General features: G+C 43.3%; 1 protein-coding gene across 4 annotated transcripts in view; it reads right to left on the reverse strand.

The window, feature by feature from the left end:
- Positions 1 to 21,763, reverse strand: part of KDM6A (lysine demethylase 6A) — a 249,491-nt gene extending 227,728 nt beyond the window's left edge. For all 4 annotated transcript variants that reach the window (XM_073616273.1, XM_073616271.1, XM_073616272.1 and 1 more), the window contains exons 1-2: positions 21,127 to 21,763; positions 20,935 to 20,998 (exon numbers count right to left, since the gene is read on the reverse strand). In XM_073616273.1, coding sequence (XP_073472374.1) covers positions 20,935 to 20,998; positions 21,127 to 21,299 — 237 coding nt within the window. In that variant the 5' untranslated portion in view covers positions 21,300 to 21,763. The remainder of the gene's footprint in view (positions 1 to 20,934; positions 20,999 to 21,126) is intronic.
- Positions 21,764 to 22,031: the final 268 nt, after the last annotated feature.

A 22,031-nucleotide genomic window follows, 5' to 3' on the forward strand; every position in this document is an offset into this window, starting at 1 on the left:
GTGGTTAAGGGGAAACATGTAAATGTGTTGGAATGGCCTAGTCAAAGCCCAGACCTCAATCCAATAGAAAATCTGTGGTCAGGCTTAAAGATTGCTGTTCACAAGCGCAAACCATCCAACGTGAAGGAGCTGGAGCAGTTTTGCAAGGAGGAATGGGCAAAAATCCCAGTGGTAAGATATGGCATACTCAGAGACTTATTCAAAGCAACTTGGAGCTGTGATAGCCGCAAAAGATGGCTCTACAAAGTATTGACTTTAGGGGGGTGAATAGTTATGCACATTGACTTTTTCTGTTAGTTTGTCCGATTTGTTGTTTGCTTCACAATAAAAAAAAAAAAAAAAAATCTTCAAAGTTGTGGGCATGTTCTGTAAATTAAATGATGCAAATCATCAAACAATCCATGTTAATTCCAGGTTGTGAGGTAACAAAACACGAAAAATGCCAGGGGGGGGTGAATACTTTTGCAAGGCACTGTACATGCACAGGTGTCCTTTGTATCCCCGTGCCATTGATGTCTATTGGGGCACAATGGCTGCACAGGCACAGCACCTAGAAAGCCACATGCATATGGTGGCAAGGTGACAGGCTGGCTGTGATGCTGCCTCCTACTGGGGATGGCCCCCATGCTTTTCACTGCATATGGTTTGTGGCTTGGGGCTGGAAGTGCTGTGCCTGCCATTCCTTTCACAGGGATGCGCAAACAATATAACCCAACGCCCAGTACATGCAGATTCTGGGCACCAGGCAGGTGGGTTTTTTTCCCCCCCAACTTTAGCCCTGCTGCGGGCAAGCAGCGATCTGGCACTTCCGATAGAAGGCGCGGGCACACCGCCCTGGCTGTGCTGTCATTGAAAATAAAGCTTTGAGAAAAACTGACCCCTATATCCAAAGTAAAATTTGTCGAGCCCTATTCTAGGGTAGACTATGTAACCTGTTCCAGCATCTGCAGCCTCTCCACCATAGACAGCTATCCTGAGAGTCTGCAGGAGCTGCACATTGCACCCGTGACCTGCTGATTGTGGGAAGGAAGGAAGGAAGGAAGGAAGGAAGGAAGGAAGGAAGGAAGGAAGGAAGGAAGGAAGGAAGGAAGGAAGGAAGGAAGGAAGGAAGGAAGGAAGGAAGGAAGGAAGGAAGGAAGGAAGGAAGGAAGGAAGGAAGAAAGAAAGGCATTTACTTGCAAAAAAGTGCATCTGGCTTTTTTTTACCCCTTAATGCTAGCACCTCCTGGCCCTTTTGGAGGTTTCTGATCATGTGACTGCCATAGCGATCACATTATCAGAAAGCTCCAGAACGCTAGTAGAGACCAGGTGCTGTCAACTATTTTCATAATCCATTAATCGGCTATTTGTTTACATATCAGGAAATACAGTCCAGCACACATACAGCTCAGTACACCATCCAAACATGTCAGTAAGTGCCTGAGAACTTGTGAATGTGTGAGGAAGAATGCCCCATGGCATATGTAGTCCTGGCAGGAAGTGAGTGGTTCTAAAGGCAGAAGTTTTTTTTACTTTGCTATAGGGGCACTCTATACTATACTTTGCAGCTTGCTTTTGGGGCACTCTGAAGGCAGGAGGAGCCAGAAGCTTCAATGGGGGACAACAAAAGAGGAGAATCAGGCCTGCTTTGTGCAAAACCATTACACACAAGCAAGTACATGTTTGTTGTAAAAAAAAAATAAATAAATAAATAATCACTTTAACCACTTCCCTACCGCTCTATTCTTAAATGACGCCCGCAGGAACACTTCTCATTCATATGACATCCTGGGATTCTCTGCATTGTGGAGAGCGCACGCTCCTGCCGCATCACTCGGGACCCAATGCACGTGTCCGGCGGGCACTCGCGATTGCCCGTTAGCCGAGCAGGACCGTGGATCTATGTGTGTAAACACACAGATCCACGTCCTGTCAGGTGAGGAGACTGATCCGTGTGTTCCCATTATAGAGGAACGCCGATCAGTCTCCTCCCCTAGTGAATCCCCTCCCCCTACAATCACCTCCCTAGGACACACAGTGAACCCCTTCACTGCCAGTGACATTTATACAGTAATCAATGCATTTTATAGCACGGATCGTTGTAATAATGTCAATGGTCCCAAAATAGTGTCTGATGTGTCCGCCGCACTATCGCAGTCAGGAAAAAAAAAAAAAAACGCAGATCGCCGCCATTACTAGTAAAAAAAAAAAATAAAAATGCCATAAATCTATCCCCTATTTTGTAGACGCTACAACTTTTGCGCAAACCAATCAATATACGCTTGAGATTTTTTTTTTTTACCAAAAATATGTAGAAGAATACGTATCGGCCTAAACCGAGGAAAAAAAATAGTTTTTTTTAAAAAATTTAGATATTTATCATAGCAAAAAGTAATAGTGGTTTTTATCAAAATTGTCACTTTTTTTGTTTATAGCGCAAAAAATAAAAACCGCAGAGGTGATCAAATACCACCAAAAGAATGCTCTATTTGTGGGGGAAAAAATGCTCAAAATTATTTGGGTACAACGTCACATGACCGCACAATTCTCATTCAAAGTGTGACAGTGCTGAAAGCTGAAAATTGGCCTGGGCAGGAAGGGGGTCAAAATGCCCTGTATGGAAGTGGTAAAGACTCTGTGCAGGGAAGATCAGCATCTAAAACCCAGAAAAAATGGAGGCTGATAGACTGGAGGTAATATAAGGTTACAATTACATTTAAAGTAAACTTTTACCAGTATTGTGCATTATATTTAAAATGATCAAATCCACGAAAAAAAAAAAAAAGTCTCAGCTTTTAGGACTACTTTAATATAAAAGTTTTCCATCTCCCTTCCTATAGATTCATGTCTGACTCCCAGTTAAAATGCCCATAGTATCCTACTTCTGAATGTGTTTATTAAAAAAAATACATTATTATAAAATATTAATAAATATATATATACACACACACACACACACACACACATATACATACACAGTGGGGACGGAAAGTGTTCAGACCCCCTTACATTTTTCACTCTTTGTTATATTGCAGCCATTTGCTAAAATCAGTTAAGATCATTTTTTTCCCTCATTAATGTACACACAGCACCCCATATTGACAGAAAAACACAGAATTGTTGACATTTTTGCAGATTTATTAAAAAAGAAAAACTGAAATATCACATGATCCTAAGTATTCAGACCCTTTGCTGTGACACTCATATATTTAACTCAGGTGCTGTCCATTTCTTCTGATCATCCTTGAGATGGTTCTACACCTTCATTTCAGTCCAGCTGTGTTTGATTATACCGATTGGACTTGATTAGGAAAGCCACACACCTGTCTATATAAGACCTTACAGCTCACAGTGTATGTCAGAGCAAATGAGAATCATTAGGTCAAAGGAACTGCCTGAAGAGCTCAGAGACAGAATTGTGGCAAGGCACAGATCTGGCCAAGGTTACCAAAAAATTTCTGCTGCACTTAAGGTTCCTCAGAGCACAGTGGCCTCCATAATCCTTAAATGGAAAACGTTCGAGACGACCAGAACCCTTCCTAGAGCTGGCCGTCCAGCCAAACTGAGCTATCGGGGGAGAAGAGTCTTGGTGAGAGAGGTAAAGGAGAACCCAAAGATCACTGTGGCTGAGCTCTAGAGATGCAGTCAGGAGATGGGAGAAAGTTGTAGAAAGTCAACCATCACTCCAGCCCTCCACCAGTCGGGGCTTTAAGGCAGAGTGGCCCGACGGAAGCCTCTCCTCAGTGCAAGATGTATGAAAGCCCGCATGGAGTTTGCTCCATGAAGGACTCCAAGATAGTGGGAAATAAGATTCTCTGGTCTGATGAGACTAAGATAGAACTTTTTGCTCTTAATTCTAAGCGGTATGTGTGGAGAAAAACAGGCACTGCTCATCACCTGCCCAATACAGTCCCAACAGTGAAGCATGGTGGTGGCAGCATCATGCTGTGGGGGTGTTTTTCAGCTACAGGATGACTGGTTGCAATCGAGGGAAAGATGAATGCAGCCAAGTACAGGGATATCCTGGATGAAAACCTTCTCCAGACTGCTCAGGACCTCAGACTGGGCCGAAGGTTTACCTTCCAACAAGACAATGACCCTAAGCACACAGCTAAAATAATGGAGTGGCTTCACAACAACTCCCTGACTGTTCTTGAATGGCCCAGCCAGAGCCCTGACTTAAACCCAATTGAGCATCTCTGGAGAGACCTAAAAATGGCTGTCCACCAACGTTTACCATCCAACCTGACAGATCTGGAGAGGATCTGCAAGGAGGAATGGCAGAGGATCCCCAAATTCAGGTGTGAAAAACTTGTTGCATCTTTCCCAAAAAGACTCATGGCTGTATTAGATCAAAAGGGTGCTTCAATAAGTACTGAGCAAAGGGTCTGAATACTTATGTCAACAATTCTGTGTTTTTCTGTCAATATGGGGTGCTGTGTCTTTTTGTACCATAAAGAGCTCATTTTTATTTTTCTAACCTCATTATGACAGGCGATACAAAAAAAAAAAAAAAAGCATGCTGCTGCTACTAAACATCTTAGGCCTGGTTCACACCTAAGCGTTTTTTGGTGCTTTTTGCAGAAATGCACTACAGTTCATTTAACATGGTTTGCTATGGGAAAAGTTCACATCTATGCTTTTTTCAACCGCGACGTATTTGGAAAGGGTCATGGACATTTTTTCAACGCAAAACGGTGCTTTTTTTGTTCAATGGAGACGCTGCAGAAAAGCATGTAGTGCGCTGTTGCCACGATTTGCATTTTTTGTTATCTGCCCAACAACAAATTGGCCAAAAAGAAAGCATAACAAATTCTAAAACGCAAACTGCAGCAAAATCAGATGTGCAAAAGCAAACCGCATAGGTGTGAACCGAGCCTTATGCTGGCCATAAACTAATCGATTTTCAGACGATAATATTACAAAAAATCTTTGTACATTCGCTGAATGAAAGAATGTGGTTTGAAAATTTCTCTTGCTTTTAACATTCAGTTTTAAAATGAATGTCATTTTTGAACAAAAAACGCATACACTGTCTGAAAATTCCTTTGACCAAGAAGTTTTTTATGCTGCGCCTTTTAATTTTTCCCGTCACGGTGGTCAAAAACGAACGTCGATTTGGCCCCAGTAATGATTAGAAAATCGAACAAAGGTTCTTAAAATGATTTTTTTTTTTTTTTTTTTTTAACCACTTCAATACAGGGCACTTTCACCCTCTTCCTGCCCAGGCCAATTTTCAGCTTTCAGCGCTCTCACATTTTGAATGACAATTGAGCAGTCATGAAACACTGTACCCATATGAAATTTTGATAATTTTTTTATAAATATATATACACACATACATATACACACACACCGTATTTATCGGCGTATAACACGCACTTTTTTTTCCCCTTAAAATCAGGGGAAAATCGCGGGTGCGTGTTATACGCCCATCCCCCGCTGACTGAGCGATCGCGGACCGCGATTTGAAAATGGCGCCGCCGGCGCCGAAATACACAGGGCCGGTCCTCGGCTTCACTCGAGCGCCGCCTGAACCTAGCCGAGTGTACCATCCCGGGCGGGACTACGAGTGGAGCCGAAAGTGGCCGAAAGTGAACGAGAGCCTACGAGAAGAGCCGAGGATCGGCTCTGTGTATTTCGCGCCGGCGGCGCCATTTTCAAACTGCAGTAACACTGACATGTCAATGCAGTTTAACTGCAGCCTGGGCAAGGCTGCAAAAGGACACAGACAAAGCTGCAGATCGGCACTGGCAAAACACCAAGGCTGCAAATGACACTGGACAAGCATGCAGATGGACGCTGTGCAAGGCTGCATTGATGGGCATTTAAATGTAAGTTTTTTCCCTTAAAATGCCCTCCTAAACTTGGGGTGCGTGTTATACGCCATAATATATATATATATATATATATATATATATATATATATATATATTAATATATATATATATATATTTTTTTTTTTTTTTTCCTCAGTTTAGGCCGATATATATTCTACATATTTTTGGGAAAAAAATAAATAGAAAAAAAAAAGCAATAAGCGTATATTGATTGGTTTGCTGCAGACAGATTGATATTGCTGCAGACAGATCAGACACTTTTGACACTTTTTTGGGACCAAAAAAATGCACCGATTACTGTATAAATGTCACTGGCAGGAAAGGGGTTAACATTAGGGGACGATCAAGGGGTTCAATGTGTTACCTAAGGTGTGATTCTAACTGTGGGGGGAGGGGACTGACTGGGGAAGGTGACCGATCGGTGTCCCTATATACAAGGAACACGTCATCTGTCTCCTCTCCCCTGACAGGACGTTGATCTGTGTTTACACACACAGATCCACGTCCCTGCTCTAAAACAAACAATCGCAGGTGCCCGGCAGACATCACGGCCGCCAGGCACATGCATCGGCTCCGACACGACACGTGCGTGGATTTTTCCAGGTACTCCGGTTTCCTCCCACACTCCAAAGACATGCTGGTAGGTGAATTGGATCCTGTCTAAATTGTCCCTAGTATGTATGTATGTGAGTTAGGGACCTTAGATTGTAAGCTCCTTGAGGGTAGGGACTGATGTGAATGTACAATGTGTATGTAAAGCGCTGCGTAAATTGATGGCGCTATACAAGTACCTGAAATAAATAAAATAAATTCATCAAAATAATATTCGGCTAATTGATTACAAAAATAATCGTTAGTTGCAGCCTTATATATATGCGGCCTCTTGGCATTATGGCCCAACCCGACGAGAGGTCACATATGTGCCTACCTGCCGATAAGAAGAGGTTAAAAATGGTGAAAATATCCTGTATTCCTTTTTATCCAAAACTAATATGGTTTAAGCTTTACATACACTTTAGTAAAAAATTTAATTTACCCTTTATAAAGTGGGAAAGTACTAAATCCTCTGGGTTTTTTTTCTGTCTGTACCCCTAATGAGATTTCCCCTCACTTTAGGGCAACTAATGATTATTTTCAGGAACGATTAGTTGGCCGATTATTGTTTCGATTAATAACCTTAAAAAAAAAGTGTGGTGTATAATTTAGGTAATATGTAAAGTTTAAAAAAAAAAACAAAAAAAAAAAAAACAAATTTATTCTTAAATATCTCTATGCAGTGGTAAATATAAACAACCAACTATATGGTTAGAATCTCTAATCCACGCTGAGAATAACAGAGAGAAGAGATACACTGTATATACTATTAGAAGAGATATATTGTATATACTGTTAGAGGTTGAATCTGGTAAATATCAGACTCAGATCTTTTTTTAAAGAAAAAAAAAAAAAAAAAAAAACGTTAAAGACTGCTTTGCAGATTTTCAAACAGAACTGTAATATATTATATGCTGGCCATACAAAAACAATGTCTTTTAAAAAAAAAAAAAAAAAAAAAAAAAGTGTCATTTGAAGAAAGTTCATTCGATTTTCTAATCGTTAGTGGGGTCAAATCGACGTTCGTTTTCAACCAGTGACAGGAAATAATTGAAAACTTCTTGGTCAAAGGAATTTTCAGACAGACAGTGTATGTGGTTTTCGTTCAGAAATGACATTTATCTTAAAACAGAATGTTAAAAGCAAGTGAAAATTTCAAACAACATTCTTTCATTCAGCGAATGTACAAAGATTTTTCATACGAATATTCTCATCTGAAAATTGATCCGTGTGGCCAGCATAAGGCTCAGTACACACCTATGCAGTTTACTCTTGATCTGTTTCTACACTGCTTTTTGCAGTGCGCTAAGTACAGTATAGCATGCACCAATAGCAAGGTAAAGAAAACTTCTGCCTTTAGAACCACATGTCCCATGATGCATTGCTCCTCACAGAGTTGTATGTGTGCTGCACGGTGTCTTATGACATGTATGGACGGTGTACTGAGCTGTATGTTTGCTGCACTGTATTTCCTGATATGTAAACAAATAATGCATTCTGTATGCATGTCAACTAATCATCTGGCCGATTAACCGGTTATGAAAATAGTAAATCGATTAGTTGTCGAATAATCGATTAGTTTCTTCAGGCCTACCTCACTTTATGAGAACAGAAGTAATGAGAAATCTCTGCACTGGATACATAAGCACAAATACATTAGTAAAGTGAAAAAGGGCTTGAACTTTATAAAGTGTTTTTATGGTGGTTTGTGCCTCCCTGTCCCATTGATGCCCTTACCCTAAATTTCAAACATGGGCATCACAGTGGCTAAGTGGTTAGCACTTCCGCCTAGCAGCACTGAATCCAAACCACAACACTACCTAGAGTCTGCATATTCTCCTTGTGCCTGCGCAAGTTTCCACCGAGTACTCCAGTTTAAGTGGTACTGCGGGCGCACGCGCCAATGGTGTTTCCTAGTGATCAAGAACAGCGATCTCTCTCTACTCCCAGTCAGTCCGTCCCCCTGACAGTTACAAACACCTCCCCCTTGATCGCCTCCTAGTGTTAACCCCTTCCCTGCCAATCTCATTCATACAGTGATCAGTGCATTTATATAGCACTGATCAGTGTATTGGTGTCACTGGTCACCAAAAAGTGTCACTAAGGGACAGATTTGTCCGCCGCAATGTCACAGTCCCGCTAAAAAACGCCGATCCTCGCCATTACTAGTCAAAACAAATAAAAAGTCCCTAAATCTTTCCCCTATTTTGCAGACGCTATAACTTTTGTGCAAACCAATCAATATACGCTTATTGCGATTTTTTTTTTTTTACTAAAAATATGTAGCAGAATACATACTGGCCTAAACTGATGAATACATTTGTTTTTTTATATATTTTTTTTCGGATATGTATTATGGCAGAAAGTAAAAAATTGGGGTTTTTTTTGTTTTTTTCCCCAAAATTGTCAGTCTTTTTTTGTTTATAGCGCAAAAATGAAAACCGCAGAGGTGATCAAATATCACCAAAAGAAAGCTCTATTTGTGGGAAAAAAGGACATTTTATTTGGGTACAAGGTCGCACGACCGCGCAATTGTCAGTTAAAGCGATGCAGTGCAGTATCGCAATGGCCAAGTCATTAAGGAGGTAAATCCTTCCGGGGCTATAGTGGTTAAAGTGGAACTATTTTGGATAGAGGAACCCCTGTCAGACTTGTGTTCGCCATCTGTGTCCCATTGCAGAGATTTCCATTCACTTCCTGTCCCATAGCCAAACAGGAAGTGAGAGGAAATCTCTGCAAATTAAGGGAATACCTTGGGGACCCCTAGGTCACCATAACTAGTGTCCCCATTGGAAGATTTCCCCTATATTACTTTTTTTTTGACAACACAAAATTGTGGATTTTCTTTTACTTTCACTTTTAATAATAATGGTAAACAGGAGAAATAAGGAGGGTGAGAATCTCCTTACTGTGGTCAAAGAAGAGCTGCATGATTCTTGATAAAATGAGAATCACAATATTTTTGCTTAGAATAAAGATCACAATTCTTGGCTTAACATCTTTCACATTATACAAAAAATACAACTTTACTACTTAGTTTTTTTAATTAATTGAAGTATATTTTTTCCTAAAAAATTGGTTTGAAAGACCGCTGCGTAAATACAGTCCGATATAAAATATTGTGACGACCTCCATTTTATTCTCTAGGGTCTCTATTAAAAGAAAAAATTAATGTTTGGGGGTACCAAGTAAATTTTTAGCAAAAAATACAGATTTTAACTTGTAAGCAACAAGTGTCAACAAAAGGTTTAGGGTCGGTTCACACTGGGGCGACTTGGGATCCGACTTGTACGCCCTCAAGTCGCCCCAAGTCGCTTTGCATTTAGATTATCATGGTAGGCAATGGGAGCGTCTTAATTGACACTACTGAAGTCGCTCCGACTTCAGAAAAGGTTCCTGTACTACTTCTATCCGACTTGTAGGCGACTTGTACCCATTCAACTCAATGTAAGTCGCCTGCAAGTCGGATCTCTCAAGCGACTTTGCAGAGAAAACCCCTCCCTCCCAGAGAGGTGATTGGCCACAGGCGAAGTCGCCTGTCATGGAGGCGACTTCAAGTCGCCTCGTAATTTGCCGAAGTCGCGCTGAAGTCGCGCTAAAGTCGCGCTGAAGCCGCGTTGAAGTCGCGGTACAAAGTCGCGCTAAAGTCGTGTTGCCCATGTGTGAACCGACCCTTAGTCTTGAAGTGGTTAAACTGACCTCATTTACAGACTGAAGTTTATTCCTTTGATCTAAAAGACCCGAGATACATGGTTTCTCTTTATCGTTGTTGATAAACATTTGCCAGCTGAGTTTTTTTTTTTCCTTTTGACAGCTCAAAGCAGAGAACACCTCTGCACTTGTTTAACATGAACCAGAGAAATGCTGTATTAGATCCCTTTCACACTGAAGGCGTTTTTCAGGCGCTAAAGGGCCAACAATAGCGCCTGTAAAGAACGTGCAAAACGCCTCCCCTGCAGCTCCGGCGTGAGAGCCCGAGTGCTTTCGCACTGGAGCGGTGCGCTTGCAGGATCTTAGAAAAAGTCCTGCAAGCAGCATCTTTGGAGCGGTGTATACACCGCTCCTCCACCGCCCCTGCCCATTGGAAATGCATGGGCACCGCTGCCGAAGCGCCTGCAAAGCACTTAAACGCTTTTTGGGCGCATTTAAAAGGAGGGTAAAGCGCTGCTAGAACTAGCGGCGCTTTGCTGCCAACATAGATCGGTGCCAGTGTGAAAGGGGTCTTAAAGCAGAGTTTCACCCAAAAGTAGAACTTCCGCTTTAAGGACTACCGACATGCCACATTTGGCATGTAATTTTTTTTGGGGTGGGGGGCAGGTACCTAGTTGACAGGTACCCAGCTCCCACTTCCGTTCAGAGTGCAGCTCCGAGCGGAAGTTCTCCTCTCCCTGCAATCTTCTGCAATCTCCCAGAAGAGTGCCTAGCCATTCAGGAGATGCAGTACGCTCCTGGCTGTGAAGCCGCAAGCTGTCACAGCCTGGTGCCCACACTAGTGATGCTGGTGCCGGAGAGAGGCAGGCAGAGAAACAAGGCTTCGGGCAGCCGCATCGCTGGTCCGTAGGACAGGTGAGTGTGCGTTTATTAAAAGTCAGCAGCTACACTTTTTGTAGCTGCTGACAGCTAATAAACTAGGGGTGCAACGGATCAAAAAACTCACGGTTCGGATCGTTCCTCGGATCAGGAGTCACGGTTCGGATCATTTTCGGATCAACAAAAAAAAAAAAAATCTCCCCCACTGTAATATCCACAATCTCCCTATTGGCAAGGTTTGGCAGGGCATTGGCGGGTATATTGGCAGGGTATGGCAGACTATTGGCAGGGTATGGCAGACTATTGGCAGGGTATGGCAGACTATTGGCAGGGTATGGCAGACTATTGGCAGGGTATGGCAGACTATTGGCAGGGTATGGCAGACTATTGGCAGGGTATGGCAGACTATTGGCAGGGTATGGCAGACTATTGGCAGGGTATGGCAGACTATTGGCAGGGTATGGCAGACTATTGGCAGGGTATGGCAGACTATTGGCAGGGTATGGCAGACTATTGGCAGGGTATGGCAGACTATTGGCAGGGTATTGTCAGGGCATTGCAGCAGGGCATTGCAGCAGGGCATTGCAGAGAATTGGCAGGGTATTGCAGCAGGGTATTGCAGAGAATTGGCAGGGTATTACAGCAGGGCATTGCAGAGTTTTGGCAGGGTATTGTAGCAGAGCATTGCAGAGTATTGGCAGGGCATTGCAGAGTATTGGCACTGCTGCCATCCGATCTCTCCCCTCCACTGTACAGATCAGTACACAGAGGGGAGAGAGGAACCGGCGTCATGACGTGACGCCGGTTTGTTACAAGTGATCGCTCCTTCATATGATGGAGCGATCACGTGCTAAACGGCCACCGGGTGTACCAAGATGGCCGCCGCTCTGGAGCTAGGCCGAAGCCGCGGCCTTTCCTATGGCCGAGGCCACAGAGCGCTCCGCGGATCGCGGGTGTCCCGTACGGAGCAACCTCCGCGGGTCGGATCACGGATCGATGACGATCCGTTGCACCCCTATAATAAACACAGAACGCCTCTTTAAGATCGTGAGGGGGGGGGGGGGTGTTGAATTGCGATAACTATTTTTTAACGATTAATTGTATAGCTTTAGGTCACAGACAGCAATAAAAATTGGCTACCGTTCTAATCCATCTCCACTCTATCCAAAACTAAAAAAAAAAAGTTTTTAAACTCCTGATTGAAATACTTGCAAGTGACATAAAGTGATATAAAAGCCTAATTATATCTATTCCTAAAAACGTTCCTTCCCCCACCTCCTACCTAAACCATATAAAAATAAACTGTGTACTTATCTATTTTCAATCTGCTCTGGTCTAGTCACATGGTCCTGCAGCTGTGTAGGGGAATGATAGATAACGACCATTTCTTTACCCATAGGCTCCTATGGCCCAGCCGTTGCCCATGTTCCCTTCTCTCTCCCACAGCAGCCACTCACAGCCACAGGGGACAGACAGGAGGAGATTAAAAACAGATAAGCACACACATCTTTCTGATACGTTAGGAAGGATAGATAGGAGGAGGGGTGAGGGAAAATTAAAAATAGTTATAGTCAGGCTTTTCTTCCACTTTAAAGCAGAAAGCCTATAAATCAACATGACAGCCAGACAACTAGAAATGTTAAAGACAACAATGGAAGACTCCCCATATTTTCTTAGCACTGTTTTTTTAGACTGAAGCTGTGGATGCTTTTATTGCAATATCACAATGTGTTCCAACCAATGCTTTTTGTCCTTCACACTGAACTAAAGCCACTGTTGAACAGTCATCAATTGTATGTCTCTTAGCATTGAATCAACTAAGTACAAGAACCAGAATAACTTTAATATCCACTTTATCAGAAGGTACAAAAATGTGCGACAACTCATTATTTCTAACTAAGCACCAGAAAAAATATATATATGGCCAGCCCTACAACGCTCTGTCTGACTTTAGTGTTAGCTGTCCCCTATTGAAATTCTATTATATATGCCTTCTGGAAGCATTAAAATGTTTAAATATAAAGTGTACAAGAAGCCAAATTTGTTTCCATCTATTACTGTCTGTTGGGAATAGACAGGAATAGAGGTTAAATCTTCCAATGGGAACTATGAGGGAGTTTCCCTCACTTCCTTTAGTTTGTAAAGGAAGAGAAAATCTACCTGAAGGGGTATGTGGCAAAACAAAAAAAGGGAAGGAAGAAGATGGTCTCCAAAAATGTGTTTTCTTTACATACACTTTAATGATTAGTTCAAAAGACACAGAAAATGTGCAAGTAAAAATAGTATTAGGGTATGCTACGAGCAAAGCTAAAATAAGCAAAAAGATGAGTGTCTACTGTAATGCATTATATTATATTAAACTTATATTAAAGTTCGGTAACTGCCATTTTTTAACACTACTAAACTGCATTCCCACACTCCACAGAATGTTCCCAATGTTTGAACAAAAGGTATTTTGGAAACATCTAATAGAATTCCCTGATTCAAATATCCCCTTTTACCTGCACCAGTCTGCTGTCACATGCAACCTCTCCTACACTTCATTTCTCTGCATGTCCCTCTCCAGTTACATCACGAGGCTGTCTCCGATTGGTTACTTCTTTGCACGACCAGTCACAGCAGATCTTCACTGAATATGGCTAAGCTGGCTTTCCAGGCTACTACATGATGTTACCGGGGTTCATGCAGCAAATCGGGGATTGGAGCCACTAGTTTGTCAGTACAGCCGTATTGATACAATATTTAACACAAGCAGCTGAGAAGTAGTACAGAGGGGAGAACACCAATATCCTTGTTAAACAGACAACATCCATGGCAACATCAATAGAAATAAACACACAGGGAGAACTGCTTTACAATGTTAAATGGTAGATATATTTCAGACACTTTTTTGTATGTTCTTTTTGGTTAGCAAGCAAAGATTACGACTGCACCACTGCGGATTTTATATGTTAGTAAGAATACACCTTTGATTTATGACAAATATGAAGGCAAAAAACTGTAATGAAGTTAAAACTATTGACTAACCATACTGATGGCAAAAGTTTAAAAAAAAGTGACAGAGCAAACGAAATAAAATCAATATATGGTTTAGCAAGTAACTAATTGAGCAATCTGATGTTTTGGTTGGTATATATTTCAGGCATATAATCAGACTGTAGACACTTATAGAGCAGTCATCAAATACACAGACTAGTTAGTAGCAAAAAAAGTATTGTTTCTAAAGTCAAAACCAATTGCAGAAAGTGAAGGAGAAAGTGTATAACAAGGTGCGTGTATATTTATCTGGAATGCCAGGCAAGGGTTGTGCGAGATCCTCATTACTGCCAACATGCAGGCAGGAAAATGTCACTCTCTCTCTCGGGCGGTGGAGATCCGGGACAGAGCGATCATTGCTGTCACCGACACCTCTGTCCGTCCGAGGCTCCCCTCCCCCATATACACTCCGGACCAGCTACAGGTTGATGGGATTAGAAGCGCTGTAAATGTGGTGAGCGAGTGACACACACAGCAGGCGGCCACCACATATGGGGAGCTCCGAACGCCTTTCCTTTACTACACGTCTGATTTGGCATCATTGTAAATCCACAGTCAATATATTGTTGGCGACTCCTTTCTCTTCTTTTTTCTCCTCCCCTCTTCTCCCTTCCCTGTCCCGCCATCTTGGGCCGGGAGGAGCAGCCATTACTTAAAAACTAAATGACAGAGGGGATGAGCGATCCCGACTGAGATCCGAACACAACTTTGACGCAACAGAAATAGAGGAGAATGGAGATAAAGCGGCCATTGAAGTGCAGCGGCGCTCACTAATGTTTCCGATCCACCCTACCATTCTTCCCACTGACAATCACCCCCCGCACAAGTTTTAGCCCACTTTCTGACCATGCCAAAATCTGTACGATCCGGGCACAAGGACCGTATGGCACTCAAGGGCCGTGCCCCGTATAGGAGCCATGCTGACCACCTACAAGCCCCATGCATGGAGCTCGCCCTGCCAGGCAGCCTGCACACCCAGCTCAGCACATGCAGCCTGACGTATTGTTTGTATGCCATTACACACAGGCCGACTGAGAACAAAAACACACTCCTGTGTCACAGCACTGACAAAGGCGTATGGACAACAAAACACGTCCCCAGAAACCACGGTTACTTCTCATGGACTTACATCGGGGATCACTTAGGCAGGCGATTTAGGATAAAGGCACCCAAAGCCTGCACTATACATAATCAATAAGTAAGATCTCCCATCTAAGCTATGTCTATGGACAGAGGCATGTACTAGCACTTTATGGCACCCCTATGTTATAGCAGTGGGAAAAGCTCATACATCAACATAAAGAGGGGGGCATGGAGCACTTGGATAAAATGCACCTAAACCTGCAATAAACATGATGGCTCCAGATCTCCATCCTAACACATGTGTTATTGCAGTAACAAAGACTCAAACACACATCAAGAACAACTACTTTGTATAGGAATAAAGAAGATTTGAGATATTATCCCATATGGGCCGTGTCAATGGACAGAGTAGGAGCCAATCTGCACACACATTACACAGGACAGGACAAGCAGCTACCAGGAACCCCCGACCCTGGGGAACCCATTGGGATGTTATAGTTCTGCACTTTATCACTCTTCATAATAAAATCATTTCAGCTTTTCAAGTCTTTAGACATTTTATTTTACAAAAAAGTAATCAGCAATGGTGACCTTTGTATTGCTTTCTGAGTAAAAAGGTCTCCAAGATTATCAAGGGATCCTACACAACAATCATATTCCTTGTCAGCATTGTTTCCATGTTCTCTGCCATCATGGTGTCAGTCATTTGCAAAGAGTATACCCAACATAAGAACTAATTCAAAGTTCAGTCGCTGCATTGCAAATCTAGCAGAAATGTTTCACAGACCAAAAATGGAAAATCAAATGTCTGTCCATATGAACTGGAAGCTGCTCAGGGCTCATAGGGATGCTAATAAACTTGAGCACTCCAATCAATTTCAGCTCTGCAAGTCTTTAGGTGGGAATCAGCAATAGTGGTCTTTGTACTACAGTCAGTAAAGAACTCTTTTACATATACACCATACACATTACATATACATAATACATATACACCATACACATTACATATACACAACATACACATTACATATACACCATACACATTGTCGCAGGATGCATTGCTTCCTTATCTGCCATTATGGTTCTAGTCATTTGCAGAGGTATATATACCTCCACAAGATATACTGTTCAGAGTACAAACACTGCAGAAATGTTTCACTGACCCATACAAGAAGCCAAACACCAAAATCTGACCATGCTAATCCTTACACCCGATGGCAGAGGGCCCATGAAATGAAACAGCCAGGTATCCACAAACTGAAAACACAATACACAGGGATGACAATAAACGTCTGCACTTGAGTACTCTTCAAAGTCCATTTCAGCTTTGCGAGTCTTAAGATGACCAGCAATGGTGGCCGTTGTACAGTACTCAGGTCTCTTTTAAATATACACAATACATAAGCAGTTCTTCCATGTCTTATCATGGTACCAGTAATCTGCAATAAGGACACTGCAGAATAAGCTTCAACTGAAGGTTCAAACACTAAACCCTGCACAAATGTTTCATTGACCCATTCCAGAAGCCAAAGACCAGTGTCTGTCCATGCTGACCCTTATGCATGATGGCAGAGAGCCAATGAACTGCTCAGGACCCATGGGGATACTAAGAAAAGTTCTTTTCACAGTCCATTTCAGCTTTGCAAGTCTTTATAAAGGTGATCAATAATTGTGGCCTTGTACAGCTCTCAGTAAAGATTATCAAGTGATCCTAAATGATACATAAGCAGCATTGCTTCCATATTATCTGCCATAATGATGTCAGTAACATGAAATGAGTATACTGCTGTGAAAGATCCAATTCAGAGTTCAAACACTACATTCTAAACCCTGCACAATTGTTTTAATAACCTCCACCAGAAGCCAAACACAAATATCTGTCCATGCTGACCCTATTTGCACAATGGCAAGGCGAATGAACTGAAACCACTCAGGGCCCAAAGGGGTTCTGCATTCAACTGCTCTACACAGTCCATTTCAGCTTTGCCAGTATGTAAGTGATCAGCAATGGCATTCTTTGGATGTCTGTAAGTAAAGACCTCCTCTAAAAGTATACATAAGCATTGCTTCCATATGATTTGCCATCATGGTACCGGTAATTTGCACTAGGAATACTGCTGTGTAAGATCCAATTCAGAGTACAAACACTGCATGATAAACCCTGCGCAAATGTTTCATTGACCCATGTCAAAGGCCATACAGCAAAGTCTGTCCATGTTGCCCCCTATATGCATGATGGCAAGAGGCCCGTGAACTGAAATATTTCAGGGCCTATGAACGGAAAAGAGCTCAGGGCCTGCAAATTGAAACCGTTTAGGGCCCCATAGGGATGCTAAAAGATCTGTTCTCAACTGCTCTTCACAGTCCATGTCAGCTTTGCCAGTATTTAAGGGATCAGCAATGGCGACCTTTGTGCGGCTCTCAGTAAAGGTCTCTTTTAAAGTACAAACATAAGCATTGCTTCCGTATTATCTGCCATTATGACACAGGTAATTTGTAATAGGTAAACTTATGTAAGATTCTATTCAAAGTAGAAACACTGTAAATGTCATAGACATACCAAAAGTCAAACACCAATTGCCTGTCCATGCTGACCCTATATGCACAATGGCAGAGGCTCATGAACTGAAAGTCTGGGGCCCAATGGGGATACTAAATGTTCTGCACTCCAGTGTTCCTCAGTCTATTTCAGCTTTACAAGCCTTCAGAAGGTTTTGAGCAATGGCGGCCTTTGTACAGCTTTCAGTAAAGGTTTTCTTTAAAGTATATACAAGACATAGGCATCGCTTCCATATTATCTGCCCTTGTGGTACTGGTAATTTATACTGGGTATACTGCTGTGTAACCTTCGCTGCATGTTAAACCCTGTAACAAATGTCCACATGACCTTAAATGCATGATGGCACAGGGCCCATATACTGTACACCACTCAGGGCCCATAGGGGGTTCTTAAAGTTCTGCACCTGACTGCTCTTCAGTCTATTTCAGGTTTGCCAGTATTTAAATGGTCAACAACGGCCTTTATAGGGCTCTCAATAAAGGTCTCCTGCTAAGTATCCACAATTCATAAGCAATGTTTCCTAATTTGCCATCACAGTACTGTATGCAAGATTCAATTCGCTGCATGCCAAACCCTGTACAAAAAAGGTATCATCGATTCATGTCAAAAGCCAAACTACATTGTCTGTCCATGCTGACCCCTATATGCATGATGGCAGGGGGCCCCATGTGCAGGAAACAGCTCAGGGCCTGCAAACCACTCAGGGCCCACAGGGGTTCTAAAAGTTCTACACCTCTTTCTACTATGCTCTTTACAGTCTATTTCAGCTTTGCCAGTATGCAAGTGGTCAACAGTCCAGTCAATAGGGGTCTTGGTAAATGTCTCCTTTAAAGTATAAACAATACATAAGCATTGTTTCAATGTTACCTGCCATCATGGTACTGGTAATTTGCACTAGGAATACTGCTGTGTAAAATTAAATTTGCTGCATGCTAAACCCTGTACAAACATTTCAGGGATTCAAGTCAAAAGCCAAAACACGATTATTTGTCCATACCGACCCTTTATGAATGATGGCATCGGGCCCATGAACCACAAACACCTCAGGGCTCCATAGGGATTCTAGGGCTGGGTACACATGGGTTGAAAACAGTTGGTTTGGCAGGAACTGGCCACCTTTCGTCCTGTCTGACAGGAGGCGGTAGAATGAGCATGATGGAAAACCAGCATCCAATCAGAGCTTGCAGCCAATCACCATCAGTGCTGATCAGTGTGTGCTGGTGGGAGGGCGGTACTCATGTCAGAACACAATAGCTCAGCTGGGAGATCACCACACCAACGGATGTGTTAGAACAACAATCGGAGGATTTTTTTTTTTTTTTTTTACTCAGCCCACTGGGTTGATTGAAAAAATAAATAAATAAAAACTTGTATTGTCTACTCAGCTTAAAAGTTCTGCACCTGACTGTTCTTCACAGTCCATTTCAGCTTAGCCAGTATTTAATTGATCAGCGATGGCGGCCTTTGTACGGCTCTCAGTAAAGGTCTCCTTTAACTACTTAAGATCCGCCCTATAGCAGTTTTACTGCTACAAGGCAGCACCTGTGCGCCGGATCACGTATATGTGCACATGATCCGACTCTCCCGGGTAGGGGGAACGCATGCACACCGCCAGCTCACTTCCGATGTGATTACACACAGCAAAAGCCAATTGTCAGGTGCATGGTACCCAATGTCTGCCGGCACCCATCGATTGTTAGGCAGACAGACTGATGTTTACCTATGTAAACAAGGCAACTTGCCATTCTGAAAGGAGAGAAGAGATGGGATTTGTATCCCTGCACAGCAGGGATTAAATTCCATCTATTCCCCTAGTAAAAGGGCTTCACACAATATAGCAAAACACTGGCTAGGCACAGTGTTAACCCTTTGATCGCCCCTGATGCTAACACCTTCCCAGCCAGTGTCATTAGTACAGTAACAATGCATATCTTTTTAGCACTGACCACTATTTTAGTGTCACTGGTCCCCAAAAGGAGTCATAACGTACACCGCAATATCACAGTCCTGCAATAAGTCGCTGATCGCCACCATTACTAGTAAGGAGGAGCTCCGACGTGTTCGCACACTCCACGTGCCGAGCCCGCCAGGAAGTCGGCACGGCGCTGCGCAAATCACAGGCAGTGAGACATTTTTTCCAATGCGCGGCTGCAGAGATCGGGGAATGTCTCACTGCCTGTGATTAGCGCAGCGCCGACTTCCTGGCGGGCTCGGCACATGGAGTGTGCGAACACGCCGGAGCTCATCCTTAATTACTAGTAAAAAAATGAATAAAAATATCCCAGAGTTTGCAGACGCTATAACTTTTGCGCAAACAAAAATTGCAGTCCGCTTTAAGTCGCTGATTGCCATTACTACTATTAAAAAAAAAAAAAAATAAAGATATTCAAGAGTTTGCAGATGCTATAACCTTTGCACAAACAAAAATCGCAGTCCGCATTAAGTCGCTGATTGCCGCCATTACTAGTAAGAAAAAAAAATATCCCAGAGTTTGCAGACGCTATAACCTTTGCGCAAACCAAAATCCCAGTCGGCTTTATGTTGCTGATTGCCTCCATTACTAGTAAAAAAAATGAATAAAAATTTCCCATAGTTTGTAGATATTATAACTTCAAAGCTTATTGGGATTTTTCAATTTTATTGGATATTTAAAAATATATATATAATAATAATACATACTACATTTTACTTTCTGCTGTAAGCAGAAAGCAAAAAAAAATAGTTTGTTTTTTTTTTGTTTATAGTGCAAAAAATAAAAACCGCAGGGGTGATCAAATACCATCAAAAGAAAAAAGTTATTTGTGGGGAAAAAAAAAACGACTAATTTTATTTGGGTGCAGCATTGCATGACTGCACAATTGTCAGGTAAAGTAACGCAGTGCCATATTGCAAAAAAACAAATGGCTTGGGGGGGGGGTACATTTTTCAGAGGTCAAGTGATTAAAGTATACACAACACTCCATATTACCCGCCATCATGGTAGTGACAATTTGCACTAGGTATACAACTAGCTGCATGCTAAACCCTGTCCCCTGTCCGACTGCCCGGAAGGTAAACAGCACGGCCTGCCCATACATGATGGCAGGGGTCCCTCCAATGCTGATAAAGTTGTAGAGTCCAAGTCCTGGGAAGGTGATGGTGGTCTTTGTAGTGATCATCCAGGAACACACAACCAGTATTTGGGGGGGGGGGGTAGATTGTGATGAGTGACCCCCATGTATGAGGAGGTCAGGGGCCCTCCCTGTACAATGCACACACGTGTGGGCTCCAGCCATGATCACTTTCCTCCTCCTCCTCCATAAACAAGCTTACCTTGGACAGCAAGGCCTTCGTTCTGGCGCCATCTTCATGAAGCCTTAAAAATCCATAGAGGCGGCTATAGCGGGGCACATCCCGGGCCACACAGGAGAGGAGAGAGGGGGAGAGAAGAGGGAAATCACCGTGAGCGGACACACATAGAAATACATAGACATATATATATATATAAATGGGGGGGAACCCAACCTGTCGAGGCCGGCCAAGGCTTCTCTCTCATCCGCTGTCAGGTTAGGGAAGTCCTCTTCGCTCTCGCTCGCTTTTCCCGCCGCCATTTTCTTTTCCTCATCACCGAGGGAGGCAGCAGCGGCGGCAGCAGAGAGCACAGCTGCGGCGGAGAGCGACACTCCGCACGATTTCATGGAAATGCAGCGTCACTGGCAGTCACACGGCGGCGGTACTCCTGTGTGAGGAAATGGCCGGGCGTGTAAACACACCGCCTTATTGTGGGGCTCACTCCCCCCCCACCACCTCCTCCTCCGACTACCTCCACATTCCCCCCTCCTCCTCTCCGGGAACTAGCTAAGACTACAGACCAAGGGGCGCCTCATGCTGGACACACGGCAACACTCTCTAATGTCTTGTTTACACTGTTGGACTTTTACATAGTGCTTTCCCGTACAGTCCCACTCAACACGTCAGGTACGAGCTGCCGCCGCCTGCCCCTCCTCCCCGAGCTTATTCAGAACAAAGTTGTGCGAGAACGGTGTCACCCAGCATCGCACACGCACTTTTTTTCTCGCTCAATAGCGCGCACGTACTCGCACAGCCCGCCGCCGCCGCTGCCGTGCTCCGGCCCCGCCCACTCGCTCGGCTTTGCCAGAGGCCACGCCTCGCCTCACACCCCCCCCCCCTTTCCACCCTCTCCCCGCGTGGCCACTGCTGGGGCAGCGCTAGAGGCACGTGACCTTTGTTGACTTACGTCATCTCGCATCCCTCCCGCTAAGGTCCTCAGGACTCTAGCAACTTACTCTTTTTTTTTCTCTCTCGCTCTCCCGTTAGGACCCATCTGGTTTAGCGATGGGGGCGTGGCGATGACGACAGTTGGCTGTAGCTCTATCGTCATTGGAAAAGCTCTTTGTCTGTCAGGAGAG

This window comes from Aquarana catesbeiana, linkage group LG02 (assembly GCF_042186555.1).
Source record: "Aquarana catesbeiana isolate 2022-GZ linkage group LG02, ASM4218655v1, whole genome shotgun sequence".
NCBI lineage: Eukaryota > Metazoa > Chordata > Amphibia > Anura > Ranidae > Aquarana > Aquarana catesbeiana.